General features: G+C 40.9%; 1 protein-coding gene across 2 annotated transcripts in view; it reads right to left on the bottom strand.

Annotated features, from left to right (window-relative positions):
• LOC124794796 (gamma-interferon-inducible lysosomal thiol reductase-like) overlaps positions 1–8,761 on the bottom strand; it is a 29,497-nt gene extending 20,736 nt beyond the window's left edge. The window contains exons 1-2 of one of the 2 annotated variants that reach the window (XM_047258453.1): positions 8,616–8,761; positions 4,789–4,977 (exon numbers count right to left, since the gene is read on the bottom strand). In XM_047258453.1, coding sequence (XP_047114409.1) covers positions 4,789–4,977; positions 8,616–8,684 — 258 coding nt within the window. In that variant the 5' untranslated portion in view covers positions 8,685–8,761. Of the gene's footprint in view, positions 1–4,788; positions 4,978–5,468; positions 5,789–8,615 lie in introns of those variants that run through there. The other variant, XM_047258451.1, reaches the window with a different exon arrangement.
• Between the last annotated feature and the right edge of the window lie 11,491 nt (positions 8,762–20,252).

The following is a 20,252-nucleotide window of genomic DNA, read 5'->3' as shown; positions in this document are numbered from 1 at the left end:
TAATTCTGTAAGTTTATCCATAACAGTAAGATCTAGCCAATTTTAAAAGTATGATGCAGTTTACAAAATAACAGTTTATTCTTATGGCCATATTTAAGTAATCAGGTATCACTCACAACTGTCAGTTGGCTTGTTTGTAATACCTATGTTGGGTACGCTCCCAGTGTAGACTAACATCATTACAATGCATCATGTTCTATATGCACCGATATTCTTGAACCTAAATAACATTAATGTTTAATAACTTTCGAGTGATTTCTGTATCTCAAATGAATAAACATTTTAACTGGGCTGTGTTGTAATTAACAATAATGTGTGTGATGTCATTGTCACTGGAGTGAGATACTGTTGGACATGGCAATTCTCATTACAGAGTGACTTAAATGAACAATCATAGTGTATTTTTCCCAATAACTACAGGCTAGAACTAAGTGTGAACCGTGACATTTCATGTAAATATGAACTGTGTTTTGTGCCTAAAAGAAATAATTAACTTTGCCACTGAACTGTTGATAGGGACATGTGAGTGCTGACATGGTTCTATGCAATAATAGTTTTTTATAGTGGATAAACTGATCATTGTCTCTAATAATTGGACTTTCTGGCATTGTACAGTAGCATATGTTTGAGTTATAGATTTTCTACTGTGCACTGTTTAATAGACATAACTTTTGTCTTCGAAAGGTTTATGTTCACTCCCAATGCCTGACATTCTGAAGTAGGATCCAATACCAAAATCTGTAATTCTTCAATATTATTTGGCCATAGCACAATGTCATCTACAAATCTCAAGTTGTTAAACCTCTTCCTGATGATTCTAATTCCATTTTATTCATAGTTAAATTTTGACACTATCCCTCCCAAAATGGTGGAGAACAGCTTGGGAGAGACGAGATTGCCTTGTTTCACTCCTCTGCGAGTTGGAAACTCTTGAGATGATTATTTAACACTGACATCAGCTGTAGAAGTTTCATACATATGGCACAGAACTTTAACATAGTCTAGTCCTTGCACAAATAAGGCTTCCATAACAGCAGGATAGCCAACTGAATAAACTGCCTTTTTAAAGCCTATAAAAGCTATACACACAGACATCCAGTATTAAGGTATAGTGCCATCAAATACACAAAAGACAAAAAGACAATGAATATTAAACCAGAAAGTTCTATTTCTTTGTCCATTTCTCATAACATTTTCTATGTATCCTTCGTTGTTCTCTGGACATATTTCTTTCTTTATTGAATCAGTTTCCATCCTACCGCTATTTATAATCCTCCCATGTTTCCCCTTCTCCCTAGCTTTTTGTTAGAGACGATGGTAGCACTATCCCAAAAGCTTGACTTCTTTAGTTTTGATGTACTATTACTGTTCCATTTTGAGTTTCACCTTTTGAATAGAACTTTCATTTATTTCTCATGCATTTACCATCACTACCTATACCATTACACTGATACTGTGTGATGGAAGAAACACACTTGTCAGTCAAGCCGACTTGGTTTTGAAATGTACACATAATAGTGGCTGAAACAGAAATAAGCAGAGAAGGTTGACACATATGAAGACAGAATAATAATGAATTATGATGTTGTTCCCTAGTTGTTCTGTTTTGTTGTCTAGTAATTAGGTGATCCTACTCTGTTTTACATGTTATTTGTTTCAGATTTTTATATTCTGAAATGCAAATAGATTTATGACGAGCTGAAATTTTACGACTGATATGTTCAGTAAGTTAAAGCTAGGAAACCACAGAAAAATTGTTTTACATCCGACTTGAAAGTTGTTATGAAATTGTGTTACTTACATAAATGTAGAAGTTATGTAGTGGACACTCTCTTGCATATACGAATGGGTTCAAAATGTCACGCAATACTTTCTTTTTCATTGGCCAGTTTCAATTAAAAAAGTGGAAATTTTTGTCGAACATTGTGGAATATTCCAATTTCAGCCTAAATAGTTTCATGAAGTTCTGACAGATGCCAGTGCTATATGTAGCCTTCAAAATGGCATTTGTGAAGCAGGTGCATCCCAAGCAGAGAGCTGTCACTGAGTTTGTTTTGGCAGAAAATCAGAGCATTGAAGATCGTCAACTAGTGGAGTGGTACTATTAGGGTACAAAGGCCCTCTCAGTAAGGTGTAATAAGGCTGTCACATTGAACAGAGATTATGTAGAAAAATAGGATTTTTAGCCAAAAGACTAGGAAATAATATGGTGTACTGGATTCATGAATAAAACCAAATGTCTTTCAGAAAAAAAGTGTTGCATTACTTCTTGAATGTCCCACATACATACTAGCATCAAAATATTCAAGAGTTTTGTTCATTTTCTAATATACGTTTCTGGAATTTACATTTCAGTTTTTATGATGAAACACATGTTAGAGGTAGCAAAGTGCATTTAAATATGGCGTGAACGCAAACATTAGATTATGTTACAGGTCAGTCTGTTATAACCTTTATGTGGTCCTCATATTCGTTGATTTTGGCAACTCACAACCTAATTATGAACTTTCAATGTAACCAAAACATTTGTTAGACTACAGATCAGTCTGTCAGCTAAGATTATTATTATTATTTTGGGTGGAGGCAGGGGGGCCGGATGTAGTATCATACTCTAGCCAACATAACAATGATCCAAATTCAAGAAAGGATGACAGATCATTATATTTTGTGTGAATGTGAGGGGGCATCACCCAATTATTAGCTGGTACACAAATAATGATGCTCAATGCATGTACATAAACATATGGACATTCATCATTAAAAACTGAGGGATGCAAAATTAAGGTTTAATGTTCTGTTGATAATGAAGTCATTACAGACTGACAATGAACAGAAGTCCAGGTTGGAAGGGAAGGAAAATAAAATCAGCTTTGACTTTCTTTAATTTTGACCACTGAAATCATTTCAGCATTGACCTTAAAACAAATTAAGAAACCACAGAAAATCTCAACCTGCATGACCAGATGGGAATTTAGCCACACCCTTCCAAACATGAATCCAGTGTGTTAACCACCGTGTCATGTTGCTCCGAATCACACACTCAAATTAAATATGTTAATAACAGCAACAGTTACATGTATTTTTTAATTGTCTCATCACACCAACATACACAGTGTTGCTGCATAAAAAGACCATTTTATACACAATTCTATGAGTGACTGCCACCAGGCCTGAAGCCACAGCAGACGGCTCTGCTGAGGTTACTGTTGGCCTCACTGCAGTTAGTGTGTTAAAAGCTTACTGTAAAATCAATGACACACATTTGAAACTGCACATGACAATTTGTCAATAATCGATACTGTGCTGAACAGATCCTTTCTTCAATAATGAACATTGATGCCACAGTGCTTGAGAAGAATGAATGTATACAGTAGGGTAACACACATTGGTTGTATGTCAGCAAGTGAATAGGGAAAGCAATCATTCAAATTTATTCTCCTGCAAATGTTTTTGAAAAGCTTTTAGTGGATGTTGTTTATTACTAGAATTCAGATTAATTTAATGAATACCTGGGAATAAAAATGTGTAAGAATTATTTGTGGTGCAAACTCAAACAAATTGCAGAGGTTTTGATGATGCAGTGTATGGAGAGCAGTGACCCGATGTTATATTTACATTAAAATGAACAGTTGAGATTGCAATAATATTTCTTTATTGATCAGTATCGGCTTATATACAAGCCATCTTCAGAATTTCTTGGCTCCCTACGGCTGGTGTTGACGGTGCCTCGGATCTCTCATGGAAACAATGCAGTGTACGATTACGGTACACTGAGAAATCTGAGGAGCCGTCAGCACCAGCCATAGGGGGCCAAGAAATTCTGAAAATGGCTTGTATATAAGCCGAAACCACTCAATTTTTGCAATCCTGACTGTTCATTTTGACGAAAACTTGCAGAGGCCTGTTTAGGGAACTAGGGGCATTAGTTACTGCTTTCAAATAATTTCTTCCTTAATGAAATCTTTCATTAATATATATGCCTGTTTTCAAACCAACATGAAATCAATACTAGAAGTAGGTTAATCTTCACAAAGTCTTGAAGTCATTTACTTTAGTCCAAAAAGGTGGCCATTATTCAGGAACACACATTTTCATTTTCAATAACTTACCGGCAGCAATAAAAAGTTTAACTGCCAATAGTAGAAACTACTGGTGTGTGTGTGTGTGTGTGTGTGTGTGTGTGTGTGTGTGTGTGTGTGGGCGCACGCGCAACTAATAATATAAAATAATCTAAATATTAGTGCAACCTTGACTTCTGCATAAATTCAGTGTAGTGTTGTAATATGATTCTTCTATTACGTGTTTATTACGTTATAAATGAAAATATGTTTTTTCTGCTTCAGACCATCTCCACGACAATCATTCCACTTGGGATCTGTGGAAGGTACATTAGTATACTCGTATCTGTTTTTCGTTGTAAAAATTCGTTGTGTATTCTTGTTGTTCTGACATGTTCTATATCCTTGAGCTCCTCACTATAGACCAATTGCAATGAAAAGTACATCTAATTCAACATAAATTAGAATTGTACAACGATTTGAAACATTGTTAAACACAGGTATTGATTTAAAAAATATAGTGAAAGCTGTAGACAGAAAAACATTGGAATATCTTATTAATGACAACTCTAGCATTTTCCACAAAATTTATATTTACATATGCATATTCTGTGATATTCTGAGTATTATGCCTTATACCTACACAGTATTCTCCGAGGGCTCACTTACAAGATAAGATTTTCTACAACACTTGGCACATTATATCTCATACTAGTCATTAATTGCTTACCTCGGCTTTCCCATATGGAATCAGAACAGGATTGATCAAACCAGGGCCTTTCAAGAATGCAGGCAGTAACTGCCTTGTAATGAAACTTCGTGAATCTGGGCACAGTGCTTCATAGTAAACAGCAACTTCAACAGGACTGAGAGGTGTTCTCAGAGAAACAAGACCACCACGGTCAAGTGTAGCAGGGCCCTGGAAAAGCAAACCAATATTGTGAACTAACAAGAGAAATTAAATAAAATACCTAAACAGTTCAGTCATCCTGAAATTAATTATTTAATACTAGAAAAAATTTCAACACTTAACAACTTTCATTAAAATTACATGTTGGTTTTTCACAAAGAAAAAGAGTAAGCCTACACACAAGTTTGGTATATGATAGTAAAACGCAAGTTTCGTTTGTAATGCCATGTGCTGTAACAAGATCATACTTCTTTTTATGTTTTGCTCTATAGATCAATTACACTGATGTGCGATGCTCCCCCTCCCCTTCCTCTCACCTCCCCCCCCCCCCCCCTCCTCCACCTTACTAATAGAAAATTCACTGTATTTCTTTCACTGATTGTGAAAAATAAAGGATAACAAATATCTACTATGTTTTCGAGGTTTTACTGTCAGTTGCAGAATGAGAACTGTAAGCTAACAACTGTATGCTGTCATATAACACATGGGGTTGAACTTACTGCGTTAGTAATTGAAGATAAACTTGGAACAGTCCTTAATGCTTCCCACAGTATAAAACAAATAACGGCGAACAAAATCAATTTCACGCGCATAACATTGGAAATCACAGCCATTTCGCACGCTGTAAGTAAAGACTATTTTATTACATTAATTTAACACACATATCCGCCTTCTTTTTCGACTATCACAGTAAGTAAATTCACGTCAAGACGGTAGGAACATCACAGCCAACCCAGGTGTAACGGCTGGCAGGTGTTAAACAAGCACTTTACTACTCCCTCATTTCATCCGCGTACAGCTTCCAGCTTGCTACTGAATCGGCATCTGTCCTCAGCTTTTGAAGGCGTAGGACTAGCGCGCAAGCGCTACCAACAAAACAGAACGCGAAAACTGTGAAAGGCGACTTCTTTTATTTTATTTTGGCTAAGTAATTTCAGTTTATTCCCTAAGCAAAGCATTTATTTTAAGAGGGGGCATATTTGGCAAACGGCAGTATTTTGATTCCCGAGTACCCAAGCATCTTCAGCAACACAATTTTAAAATTTTAATTGACGAATTGGTTGCCGAAACTAAATATGTCAAATAAACATTTAGAACTGGGATGACACGTTTAAGACCAGAAGACGTATATTCTGCATTTATTTCATTGTGTGCATTTCGCTCTTCTAAAAAATGAGTCGTGACATTAAATCCTTGTGGAGAGACATTTAAGATGCCGACATTTGCTCGTAATGCACTTCCGCAAATGAATTTTTTGTTTCAGCCTTACAATTCCTTTATTGTCACAGCTAATACAAACGTTAGGATATACACAATGACAACGATTACTCTTTCTTGGCTAAAGTTCACTTCTCATAACACTTTTAATTCTTCTCATCTCCCACAATTTTGTTTCTTATCATTGCCTCTTTCACGGTTTTATCGACTACATAATTTCTGAGCTTCTTTCGTTTCTTGTGAGAATATGTGCTATGGTACTGTAATGTTAATAACCACGAATCTCCAGTTTTGTGACATTTTATTTTACTGTACATCATTTAATTCATAGCGCGCTTGCTGCAAGACCACAGCAGTAGCTTTCACTTTCTCTCTTCAGTTTCTCCCTTTTTTCACGTTTTTGTCATTGTAGCTTTTGTGGAAGGAAAGTACTACTTGCAGTCAAATAGTACCCGATTTCCGCGTATAAATGTTTCGCCGTTGTGCACAATGCATTTTCTTGTGAATATTACCAAGTGTATCTACAGCAGCGTTGTATCTCGCGCTTGATTCGATGCTAAACGAATCCTACTTCCTTTCTCGGTTGACTGCTTAAATTACCCTGTCGCTTTGTGAGAGATCCGCAAAACTACGATAATTACGGCTTAATCTTTAATTCTTCATACTTATCATGTTAAAAGTTAATAAATGTGAGTAAGGAATCATCTGACAGCTAGCTTCCTCTTGCTCTCTACATGCAATGATTGGCGGTTACACATCATATTTAATAGTACGATTGTTACATGTTACTGTACACACGTCTCTAAATCTGGTCGCGAGCGAAAGAATATTGATGTCATAGTTCCCATTTTTTTCGCTGTTTTCAGTGTCCTTATCATAAGGAACCATTCAATGAGATGGAATACCACTTTAATGTGGTAGGCGTAACGAAGGTTAACATTTATCTCTAGCCATAAGTCGACTTTAATAGCAGCATAAGCATTAAACTGCTGGTTCCGTCTCGGCACCAACCCACCGTCTCTCACCTACACACTACTGTGACATGACGCTAGGCATCCACAGTTTAAATGATTTGTTACAGTAGGTTGTTTTTTATATAATCCTATTGATTCTGATATGATCTGCAGTGGACACATTTTTACACATGGTCGCTATTAGCTTCTAGTACGCGTGCGTTGCATAGCATTTAGCACTAGGTGTTACAGATAAATTTTCGTTTCTCGATGTTTTTCGGCAGCAATTGGCACAATATAACTCGCTGTGTAAATTTTATTACGTTCATTTGTACGTAAGGGTTTTTTTGTGAGTCAATGCATATTAGAGATCATAAGATTTAGTATATATTTTCGGTATGTTTTGCATTCACAGTTTCCTCGCGACAAACGGAATATGATGCGGACTGGTAAGTAGAGAGACTGACCGACTCATTCCCATACTAAAAACTATTTCGACCTGCGAAAATTTGATCACGTGATCTCGAAAGACCTTACGAAATTTTGAAGACAATTTCTAGCGGAAAATTCTTCCAGGCACAGTTTCAAATACCGGTATCCGTTTGCCCATCAGATTGAATGCAGGAGGATCTGGGAATCAAAATAAGAAAATACCATTACCAAAGTGGTCGTGCACTATCTTATTGTTTATAAACTTTCACGGCTTGTTTTATAACGGCAATAAGTTGTCGATTCATCGCTGAAGCATTATCCGTGTGATTACAATATCGTCCTTGACTGTCAACACATGGCTGTAGCCAGTGTTTCTGTTTGCAAGGTTTTATGCAGTTACTCCAAACAGATTCTAAATCAGATGATCCTGCTGACACTAATGAAGTCGTTTTCCGTTTCCCTTCCAGTAAACTTGAAATTGATGAACAGTGCATCTGCAAATCATAATATTTATGCTGTTGCTGCACTGCTTACTTTCTGAGAAATTACCATCTCATACTATCAACGAATGAGCGTCAGCTTAAAGTTGTGGATGGAAAGAGGATACCTATGCACATATCTGTTATCACACGCAATGTATCAACTGTATGTTGAGGTGGCAAAGTAGGAAAGTTGGAACACAGAAAGCCCCAACCACCGGTTTCAGAATAAATGTTACACGTTCGGCACATAAGATATTACTATGCAGTGCGAAATCGAAAGCGGATGAAACAAAGACCAAAGCGATGCGTGGACGTCTTCACTTTCACTGTAATTCAGTGTACGAACTGCCGAAGAAAATAAAGTGTTTCCAATTCCATGACAATGTATTTGATAATCCCTGAGCGCGCTACGTGGAAGAACCGACTTCGATCAGTAACGGTCATCTGTCGTGATATGCAAATGACATAGGAAACAGTCCACGTATTCACCAAAGCAGTAATATATGGTGAGTTAGCACTGCGAGCAGCTACATCCACTCCACATAGTTCAGCTGGCACGTACCTGGGCGTGTGCGAGGTTTATCGCACCTGCAATCGCGAATCCGTACAGCAGGAACAAGAGGAATGCCATGGCACACGTCCGAACAACAGCAAGGCAGCTGACGCTTTGCAGGCAGGCTGCGTCCACGCAGGCTCTTATACACTCGCGCGTCTGAAGGTGAAGCAAAGAGAAATGCTGAACCACTAACGTCTTAAGGCGCCCGTCGTAACCAGGTTGCCTCTAGCACGACCGACTTTCTACGGCTCATGTGAACTGTAGCTTCTCCGAAGCTGTTTACTATTCCTTCTTTACATTCGGTTTAATATCAAATAAACTGCGAAGTAAGAAGCGGTGTTTTAATTGTCTTTTAAAACACACGCGAGCTCGTACAAATGAAAACGTTAGCATGTAACTGGTGTACGTGTGGCAGTAAAACGTTTTATGTGCGATTGTGTGATTTCTGTCTTTTTAAACAACAGTTTTCATTGACCTAGTGACGGGGAGTGTATAGAGCTTCAAAGATGTTAGATAATGACGGTATTGTGGTGCCGGTTGCTTTAAGTGCGCACTCGCAAAGTTATCTTTTGACCAGTATTGCACGTATTCTTTTCCGCACTATATCTGGATGACGAATTTGAAACAGCGTGTCAGACATTATAACTGGCTCCGAGACCCATTCCTGAAACACAGTAATTCTTTTTGTTGGTCTAGCTACGACGAGACCATCAAGTTTCAAAGATGTTTGACAATGACGGCATTGTAATGCCGGAATGATTACTCTAGGATATACTACCCCCCCCCCCCCCCTCCTACGTATCGCTTACACAGGCATCGTAAGGATAAGATTAGGACAATTACTGCACGCACAGAGGCATTAATTCTTCCCGTGCTCCATACGTGAATGGAACAGCAAGAATCCCTATCAACTGGTACAACGGGACGTGGCCTTCGCCATGCACCTCACGGTGGCTTGCAGAGCATAGATGTAGACGTAGATGTCAAGTACACAATCGCAATGTTGTTTTTTGACGATTGTTCCACGAGTTCTTTCTTGCACTGTAGTTAAGATATTCAGTTTGAAGCAATGTGTCAGACATGGTAACTGGCTAGGAGACACGATAATAAAACACGGTGGCTCATAAAAGAACTTTTATTTAGCACCGTCCTATGGTCTAAATTCGTTAGTGAGTCTAGTTTTATTAAGTTATCTATTATATTAAAGGCAATGTCCGGACTAACTGACACATCACCCGGAACAAACCGCTAGAAATAGAAACCTGAAATTTGGACAGTGTGTTGATCTTGTACTGTCGGTGTCATTCGAGAAAGGATTTTTGGGAATTCCATCCCTAAGGGTGTGAAATAGGAGACGAGAGGTTTTTTGAAAATATGTCGCTATTAAAGCAACATTGTAGCTAGAACTACGAAAATTGTTATTTGGTTTCTCGGCCAGGAACAAAAAATACGTGTTTTGCCACTTTTGGAAATTAATCCGTATGAGGAGGAAATACTGAGTGAAAGATTTTGAAAATAAATCATTATCAAAGAACTACTAAAGCATTTATAAAGCTACATCTACGAAGATTGGTGTTTGAATTCTCGGTTAGAAAAAAATAAATAAAAAATATGCTTCAGTGTTTTTGAAAATTGAACCCCCATGGGGGTGAAATAGGGGATGAAAATTTCTATCAAATTATTTAATTATGAAACCATTTTTAAAACTAAATCAAAGAAAATTACCATTTAGCTTCTTGGTTAGAAATAAAAAAGTACTTGTTTTTGGAAATTCAGCCCCTAAGAGGGTAGAGTTGTGGAGGAAAGTTTTTATGGAAATGTTTGATTACGGAAGCATTTTTTGAAACTAAATCTGTGAAATTTGTATTTGGCTTCTCGGTTAGTAATAAGAAACATGTGTTTCAGAGCTTTAGGAAAATGAAAATTTGTATGAAAATATTCTGTTATATTTTAAAAAAAAAAACTTAAGGCTAAATCTATGAATACTGTCAAGGAATGAATACGTGTCAAGGAATGAAAGTGTTAATGGAAATTTCACCGCAGAATTAACAAAGACCTCCGACTGCAGCTACCAGAATCGCTTTTTGGTCAGAAGTACATTCGGAAAAGACCGTTCTTCTGTGGCCTTAATTAGAGCGAAAAGTTTAGAAGGCGTTGCATTTGTGAACAACATAAAAAGTCGATTAAAGAAAAAGAAGAAAAATTGCGCAGAACGTACAGCCTACGCGAGCGAAGCAGCGCGCGCCCGGAAGTCAAAGGATAATGGGAAAGTCACTATCTGAAAATCAGTTTCGATATAGGAAGTGTGTGGGTGCAGCGGACATTATCATATCGCTCACATTAATTGTAGAAACCGATTAAGGAAAAGATAGATGTCATTGTAGCTTTCATAGACTTTGAGGAAGAATTTGACATTATGTAATGATAACAAGATTATCAGGCGTTGAACGAGATACATGTTAAATATAACGAAGGAAACGTGGTATGGAATATGTGCAAAGCTCTGTAAGAACATATTGAGCTCTGGCAAGAGACATAGATAGAAAGAGGAATCAGATAAGAATATTCACTTTCATCAAGTTATTTTGGGTTCTCTCACAATAAGTCTCAGATGACGTAAGAGAAGAATTGGGGGACGAAGAAGTACGAGTACTAAATACTGTACAAGCATATAGAATGGACCTTTAATGTTTTGTGAATGATATTGCATTTCTTGCTGCATGTGTAAGAAACCCAAAAGAAACTGGATTGAAAACGAACAAATAAAAAGTCAAGGCAATTGTGAGTGAACACAGTATGATGCAGATACTTTTCATATATCCGAAGCAAGATAAATCTTATGACCAGAATTAACTCGGTTTCGAAAGCTTTCAACGAAAAGAAGAAATATTTCATCTCAAACAACATTAATATGGGATTAAAGACACAACTATCTGAGTCATATCTGTTCTGTTTCCCTTAAAAAAGAAAAGGTAAAGCTGACATAAGTATGAATGTCGGTTTCAACACCACAGTGCTTTACTAATCGTAACTTGGCATATTTTACGTTAACAAACATTGGCAGAGGTGAAAGAAGCGCTTAGCAGTAGATAAAATTCTTAGGGCGGAGTGAAGATCGAAGCCGAGACATGGATCTTTAAACTGTCAACCCAGCACTGAGCCACCGAGCGTTTCTTCATAGGTCTGAAACCTGGCAATAGGAAAGAAGTTTAGGATGTAACTTCCCGCCATGATGGAGTTATCACATAATAGAAGCTCGGGTTTTCGAACGGTCGGAAAGGAATCTGCCGCTTCCTTTCAAAGGAATCACGGCATAATTTTGTTTTACGGGGAATGACCTTAATCTGGATGCTCTGACACTGATCTGAAGCGCCGTTCCGAACACGAGTCCAGCATGTTAATGACTACACCACTTCGCTCGACGGGAAATTTGGAGAAAAGGGGAAAAGAGAGATACACTATCTGATCAAAAATATCCGGACAGTGCTATGTAATGTGGAAGTGACCACTAGATGTCAGGAGAGGCGGCCCGCCAACGTAAAGGAGGCGGGCAGTAGTGTGTTGTCAACAGAGTGACAGCAACAGCAGAATGAGTCGATCAGGAGAGATCAGTGATTTATTAAATAAACATTTTGTAAAGTACGAGGCGTGTTTTTTTAAGTAAGTGCCGTTTTGAAATTAAAAAAGACGTGCTAAGATATCTCAATAATTTTATTTTCACATGAAAGCCTGTACCTTAATCTACGCACTGATGCCATTACAGTCTGATTCTTCCTTGTTTACGTTGTGTACTGAGTGTTTAAGATGCCTCCGATAATCGTGAGTCCCGCCGACTGTGAAGTACGGGCTGTTATAAGGTTTCTTAATGGTAAAGGCTTAAAAGCGATCGATATTCATCGTCAGATCTGTGGAGTATACGGAGAAAACATTATGAGTGATGGAATGGTAAGAAAGTGGGTGAGAGCATTTAAAGATGGCCGCTCAAATGTGCATGATGAAGAACGGTGTGGGCGTCCTTCGGTCGTTAATGAAAGTTTGGTGCAGGAAGTGGACAATAAGGTGAGAGAAAACTGACGCTTCACGATTTCCTCCTTGCGGGATGAATTTTCCTAATGTTTCTGGTAGTGTTTTGTATGGCACTGTGACCGAGCACTTGAATTACCGAAAATTGTCCGCACGTTGGGTACCGAAAATGTTGACCGATGTGCACAAAGCCAAAGTTTAGACAGTGCATTGACTTTCCTTGAGCGGTACCACAATGACGGTGATGATTTCTTCAGCCAAATTGTTACGGGCGATGAAACATGGGTGGCCTACGTCACACCAGAATCAAAGCAACAGTCTATGGAAGTTGAGCAAGGGCATCGTTTTGCTGCAAGACAATACCCGTCCGCATATGGCGAATCAGACCAAAAATCTCATCACATCTTTTCGATGGAAACCTCTACATCATCCTCCGTACAGCCCCGATCTTGCGCCCAGTGAGTACCATCTGTTCCTGCACTGGAAGAAACACCTGGGAGGTCAGCGTCTTCAAGACGATGACGAAGTAAGAACAGCGGTGATGCAGTGATTAACAAGTCAGGCGGCAGACTTCTGCAAGGAGGGTATTCAAAAACTGGTACAACGTTATGGTTCAAATGGCTCTGAGCACATGGGACTAAACTTCTGAGGTCATCAGTCCCCTACAACTTAGAACTACTTAAACCTAACTAACCTAACGACATCACACACATCCATGCCCGAGGCAGGATTCGAACCTGTGATCGTAGCGGTCGCGCGGCTCCAGACTGTAGCGCCTAGAACCGCTCGGCCACTCCGGCCGGCTAAAACGTTATGACAAGTGTTTCAGTGTTGACGGAAATTATGTAGAAAAGTAGATTAAGGTACAGGCTTTCAAGTAAAAATAAATTTATTGAGGTATCTTAGCACGTCTTTTTTTTAAATTTCAAAACGTTTATTACCTAAAAACACGCCTCGTAAAAAAAAGCTTTTAATGCCTAGGGCAATTTTCCTATCGCAATTAAAGTACGATAACTACTCTGAAGAGCCAAAGAACTGGTGCACCTGCCTAACATCGTGTAGCGCCCCCGCGAGGGCGCAGAAGTGTCGCAACACGCAACACGACGTAGCAAGGACTCTACTAATGTCCGTAGTGGTGCTTGAGGGAATTGACACCATTAATCCTGCAGGACTGATCATAAATGCATAAGAGTAGGATGGGGTTGCAATGCATCCCACGTATGCTCAATAATGTTCATGTCTAGGGAGTTTGGTGGCCAGCGGAAGTGTTTAAACTCAGAAGAGTGTTCCTGGAGCCGCTCTGTAGCAGTTCTGGACGTGTGGGGTGTCGCATTGCCCTGCTGGAATTGCTCAAGTCCGTCGGGATGTACAATGGACATGAATGGATGCAGGTGATCAGACAGGAAGCTTACGTACGTGTCACCTGTCAGAGTCGTATCTAGACGTATCAGGGGTCTCACACCACTCCAACTGCACACGCCCCACACCATTACAGAGCCTCAACCAGCTTGAACAGTCGCTAGCGGACATGCAGGGCCCATGGATTCTTGAGGTTGTCTCCATCCGGTCGATGCAATTTGAAACGAGACTCGTCCGACCAGGCAACATATTTCTAGTCATCAACAGTCCAATGCCGCTGTTGACGGGTGGTCCAGACGAGGCGTAAAGCTTTTTGTCGTGCGGTCATCAAGGGTACACGAGTAGCCCTTTGACTCCGAATGTTGAATGTTTGTTGAATTGATGTTTCGTTGAATGGTTGGCACACTGTCACTTGTTGATGGCCCAGCATTGAAATCTGCAGCAATTTGCGGAAGGACGGCAATTCTGTCACGTTGAACGATTCTCCAGCCGTCGTTGGTCCGGTTCTTGCAGGATCTTTTTCCGACCACAGCGATATCGGAGATTTGATGCTTTGCCGGTTTCCTGATGTTCACGGTACACCCGTGAAGTGATCGTACGGGGAAATCCCCACTTCATCAGTACCTCGGAGATGAAGTGTCCTATCGCTCGTACGCCGACTATAACACCACGTTCAAACTCATTTAAATCTTGATAACCTGCCATTGTAGCAGCAGTAACTGATCTAACAACTGCACCAGACGCTTGTTGTCTCATATAGGTGTTGCCGACCACAGCGCCGTATTGTGCCTGTTTACGTATCTCTGTGTTTGAATGCGCATGCCAATACCAGTTTCTTCGGCGCTTCAGTGTAGTTTCGTTTGCTATTTGCACCAGTCGTCAGATCGTTCAGAATGTGAAGAAGCTGTCGGTATGCATTGGAAAGCATCATTAGCTGTAGTCATGCAATAACACATTCGTAAATACCAAGACAATAACAGTATGTGGTTTAAAAACATCACCCTGAGAAAGCCAGTTTATAGACCGTAATCTCGCAGGATGACGGTAATATAGGAAAATGTGAAGTCGCATGAGTAAAAAGTTGCATCAAAAGTTCATTATTTGCACTACAACAGCAGGTATTATCGTGAGAACAGTACATGCAATTTGTCAGCTTTTCTTTAACCTGGCTTGTAAAAGACTGATCCTGTATGGCATAAGAGGTAATCATCCTCATAAAGTGTGCACAGGTTGAAGAATAATTGAAAAGTGTTGCATGCCCGCCAGTCTGACAAGACACAATCTGTGTACATTTTATAAAGACGACTTTCTTCGAACCAAGCACAAACAGTGCGAGCTGTGTGACACGTTGCAGTGTCCTGCTGGTAGAAACCATCGTACCGAGGAAAAAAAAGTGTATGTAGGGGTGGTTCAAAATGGTTCAAATGGCTCTGAGCGCTATGGGACTTAACTGTTGAGGTCATCAGTCCCCTAGAACTTAGAACTACTTAAACCTAACTAACGCCGGCCGGTGTGGCCGTGCGGTTAAAGGCGCTTCAGCCTGGAACCGCGTGACCGCTACGGTCGCAGGTTCGAATCCTGCCTCGGGCATGGATGTGTGTGATGTCCTTAGGTTAGTTAGGTTTAATTAGTTCTAAGTTCTAGGCGACTGATGACCTCAGAAGTTAAGTCGCATAGTGCTCAGAGCCATTTCAACCATTTGAACCTAACTAACCCAAGGACATCACACACATCCATGCCCGAGGCAGGATTCGAATCTGCGACCGTAGCGGTCGCGCGGTTCTAGACTGTAGCGCCTAGAACCACTCGGCCAATACGGCCGGCATGTAGGGGTGGACATGGTCCCTAAGGTAAGACCCATACTTGTGTTGATCCATTATGCCTTAGAGAATGACGAGGTCACTCAGGCAATGGGACGAAAAATTCCCCAGACCATTACGCTTGTTCGATTGTTGCAGGGTGTTCGCTTTCAGATGTTTCGTGCCGTACACGGCACGGGCTATCTTTCCGATGCAGCATAAAACGTCATTCATCTGAAAAGCCCACCTGTTGTCACTCTGTGGACGTCCATTGAGGCAATGGTGAGCGAATTCCATGTTTTTTCGCCGACGAACTGCAGCAGTAAGCATGGGTGCATGACCCAGACACCTGCTGTGGAGGCCCATATGCAGCAACGTTGGCTGAACGGCCGTTGAGGAGACACTGTTGGTAGCCCCTTGGTGCATCTGGGCGGTCAGTCGCTCAACAGTTGAACGTCTATTCCGCCATATAGATCGATGCAGCCGTCGTTCAACACTTTCATCTGTAGCCCGTGGTGCACCACAGCCGTCTCAGCACCCGTTTTGGATAACGCCGTTTTGCCGTGCACCTTATACTACACCCACGGCGGCACACGAACAGTTTACAAACTTAGCCGTTTCGGCTCTGAGCACAATGGGACTTAACTTCTGAGGTCATCAGTCCCTAGAACTTAGAACTACTTAAACCTAACTAACCTAAGGTCATCACACACATCCATGCCCGAAGGAGGATTCGAACCTGCGACCGTAGCGGTCGCGCGGTTCCAGACTGTAGCGCCTAGAACCGCTAGGCCACCCTGGCCGGCTAGCCGTTTCGGAAATGCTTCCACCCTTGGCCCGAAAGCCAATGATTATTGCCTTTTGATGTCAGATAAATCGCTCCGTTTCCGCATTACGACAAAAACTGCACAGTTTTAAGTGTCCTCTAGACAAGCGTTATGTATACTCCTCTGCTAGTGCTGCCATCCGCCGTCTGTGAGTGGTTATTGCACCTTGACGTCGAACGTAGGCGGAGGTCACATTAATGTGACTGGACTGCGTAGCTTGTCGCAGCCGTTGTTGCATTTGTCGTAAATAGTATATGATGTCATAAATGCGACAGGAAACGGCAACGGCGCCCACGATTCAGTTTATGTGTGGACCGTGAAGCGGGAGATTCTAAAGTGATATGGTTTTTCCCTTTTCAGAACTTCATATGTAAGTCTCCTCTCCAAGCTCTAAAAGTCTGAAACACAATGCACACACTGATGAAGCAAAACATTGCGAGTAGTCTAGTCTCCTCCCTAACCACCAGAAGCTTGTAATAGGAATTCTGAAACACCATACATACGCTGATGAAGCAAAACATTACGAGCACAGCACAGCTCCAGGCTGAACGCCTCCTGTTGGCGCTAACGGCACGTGACACAGTAAAGGTGCGGGTCTACATGGTGCCTCTATTTGTGTTCAACTTTGCGCATGGGCATAATTTTCCAACAGCGCTACTATGCATGCGCATTTGTAATTTCTTGGAAATAAAAGCCGTACGTGAAGCACATTGTTACCCGCCTTAGGTGAGAATCTTTACGCTCTTAAGCAGACGACAGGCAGTTGGGGCTGTCGTCTGGAATGCCGCTTCTGAAGATCGTTTGAATAAAAATTCAAGATGTGTTGCCCTGAGCGTCATGTATTAGATAAAAAGTTTCCGATCATATTTCTGTAAAGAATAGGATGCTGCAAGTTTGGAAGTAGCGAAACTGAGAAGAATAAACCAAAGTTATGAAAAGTATATGTGAAAACTGTGGATGAATATTCATGCTATGGCGACTTAAAAGCACAGCTGAGAAGCCTGACATCTGAAGAAGAAAAGTGATGGGATATGTGTAGATCCTGAACACACTGATGGAAATACACTGAAGCGCCAAAGAAACTGGTATAGGCATGCGTAATCTAATACAGAGATATGTAAATAGGCAGAATACGGTGCTTCGGTTGTCAACGCCTATATAAGACAACAAGTGTCTGGCATAGTTGTTAGATCGGTTACTGCTGCTACAATGGCAGGTTAGCAACATTTAAGTGAGTCTGAACGTGGTGTTGTAGTCGGCGAACGAGCGATGAGACACAGCATCCCCGAGGTAGCGATGAAGTGGAGATTTCCCGTACGACCATTTAACTAGTGTACCGTGAATACCAGGAATACGATAAAACATCAAATATCCGAAATTGCTGCGGCCGGAAAAAAATCCGACAAGAACGGGACCAACGACGACTGAAGAGAATCGTTCAACGAGGCAGAAGTGCAGCCCTTCCGCAAATTGCTGCATATTTGAATGCTGAGCCATCAAAAAATATCATCGTGCGAAACCTTCAACGAAACAACATTGATATGGGCTTTCAGAGCCGAAGGCCCACTCATGTACCCTTGAAGACTACACGACACAAACCTCTACGCTTCGCCAGTGCCCCTCAACACCGACACTGGACTGTTGATAAGTGGAAACATGTTGCCTGGTCGGACGAGTCTCGTTTCAAATTGTATCGAGCGGACGGACGTGTACGGGTATGGAGACAACCACAGGAATCCATGGAGCCTGCATGTCATTAGGAGACTGTTCAAGCTGCTTGTGGTTCTGCAATGGAGCGGGGTGTGTGCAGTTGGAGTGATATGTGACCCCTGATACGTCTAGATACGACTGACAGGCGACACGTACGTAAGCTTCCTGTCTGATCACCTGCATTCATTCATATGCATTGTAGATTCCGACAGACTTGGACAATTACAGCAGGACAATGCGACACCCCACACGTCCAGAATTGCTACAGAGTGGCTCCAGAAACACTCTTCTGAGTTTAAACAGTTCCGCTGGGTACCAAACTCCGCAGACATGACCATTATTGAGCATATCTGGGATGCTTTGCAATGTCCTGACCAGAAGAGATCTCCTCCCCCTTGGTACTCTTACGGATTTACGGACAGCCCTGCAGGATTCTTGGTGTGAGTTCCCTCCAGCACTACTTCAAACATTAGTCGAGCCCGTGCCACGTCGTGTTGCGGCACGTCTGCGTGGTCGCGGGGGCCCCTCACGGTTTCTTTGGCTCTTCAGTGTAGAATTGAAGCACACTCATGATGCAAAAAAACACGAAACTAAATAACACAACTTCCGTTCTAGAGAATTCTGGCGTCTATAATTTTCAAATTTGTCGAGTCCCAGGACCTTCGTATCAATTTCATGTTTAAATACAAATGACGCTCTGAAGATAAATTAACCTTCACACAGTGACTAAGAACCCGCGTTAAGTATTTCTCAGTTTCAGGACTAACCACTTTTATTTCAATTTATTTATTTATTGGTGTTCCATTGTTCCAGTGCCCAAGAGAATTGCATGGGTATGGAAAGAGTCATAATTATACACCAGAACAGTACTTGCAGATGCTACTAGATACGAATTTTAATATTGTACAGGATAAAAAACGCTAATAAAGCTTAGGCATTTCCTACAGTGAAATAGAGGTACAAAACAATGAGATAATAAATTACAACTCTCCCACATTACAAGCTTCAAATCTGATACAATATAAATGCTTTGTTTTGAAACGAGGAATAAATGAGTATGTAAGTTACCAGTTCTAACTGACAAAGTTTTATCGCCAGTCTTATCGCTGCAGTCTCCCAAGCAGAAAACCTAAAATGTCGTTGTGACCTGGTGAAATTTGCAGACAAAATATTGTCTTCACTTTGTATTTCTCATGCGTCTGTTGTTTGTATACTTCTTCACTTACAGTCGCTTTTGCATTTTCCTTTTCTGTCGCCTTTTCAGTACAATAAACGCAACACGAACTCCCAAGCAAAGAAAGGGATAGCAGATTGCCTGTGGGATGAGGCAATGTGTGGACACGAGAACGCCCATGTGTACACGCGTTCTTTCCACAAATTTGTGTGCCTGCCCTTTTATTCAAAATGTTCAAATGTGTTTGAATTCCCAAGGAACCAAACTGGTAAGGTCATCGGTCCCTAGACTTAGACACTACTTAAACTCACTTATGATAAGAACAACATACACACCCACTCATGCCCGAGGGAGGACTCGAACGTCCGGCGGAAGGTGCCGCGCAATCTGGTACATGGCGCCTCAAACTGCCCGGCCACTCCATGTGGCCCATTTTATACCCGTTCATCTTGTGGACATGACGCGAGGGAAGTACCAGGCGTGTTTTTTTAAGTAAGTACCGTTTTGAAATTAAAAAAAGACGTGCTAATATATCTCAATAATTTTATTTTTCCATGAAAGTCTGTACCTTAATCTACTTTTCTACATAATTTCCGTCAATATTGAGGCACTTGTCATAACGTTGTACCAGTTTTTGAACACCCTCCTCATAGAAGTCTCCCGCCTGGCTTGTTAACCACTGCATCACCACTGTTTTGACTTCGTCATCATCTTGAAGACGCTGACCGTGCAGGTGTTTCTTCAAGTGCAG

This window comes from Schistocerca piceifrons, chromosome 4, assembly GCF_021461385.2.
Source record: "Schistocerca piceifrons isolate TAMUIC-IGC-003096 chromosome 4, iqSchPice1.1, whole genome shotgun sequence".
Lineage (NCBI taxonomy): Eukaryota > Metazoa > Arthropoda > Insecta > Orthoptera > Acrididae > Schistocerca > Schistocerca piceifrons.
This window is presented reverse-complemented; position numbering and strand designations above follow the sequence as displayed.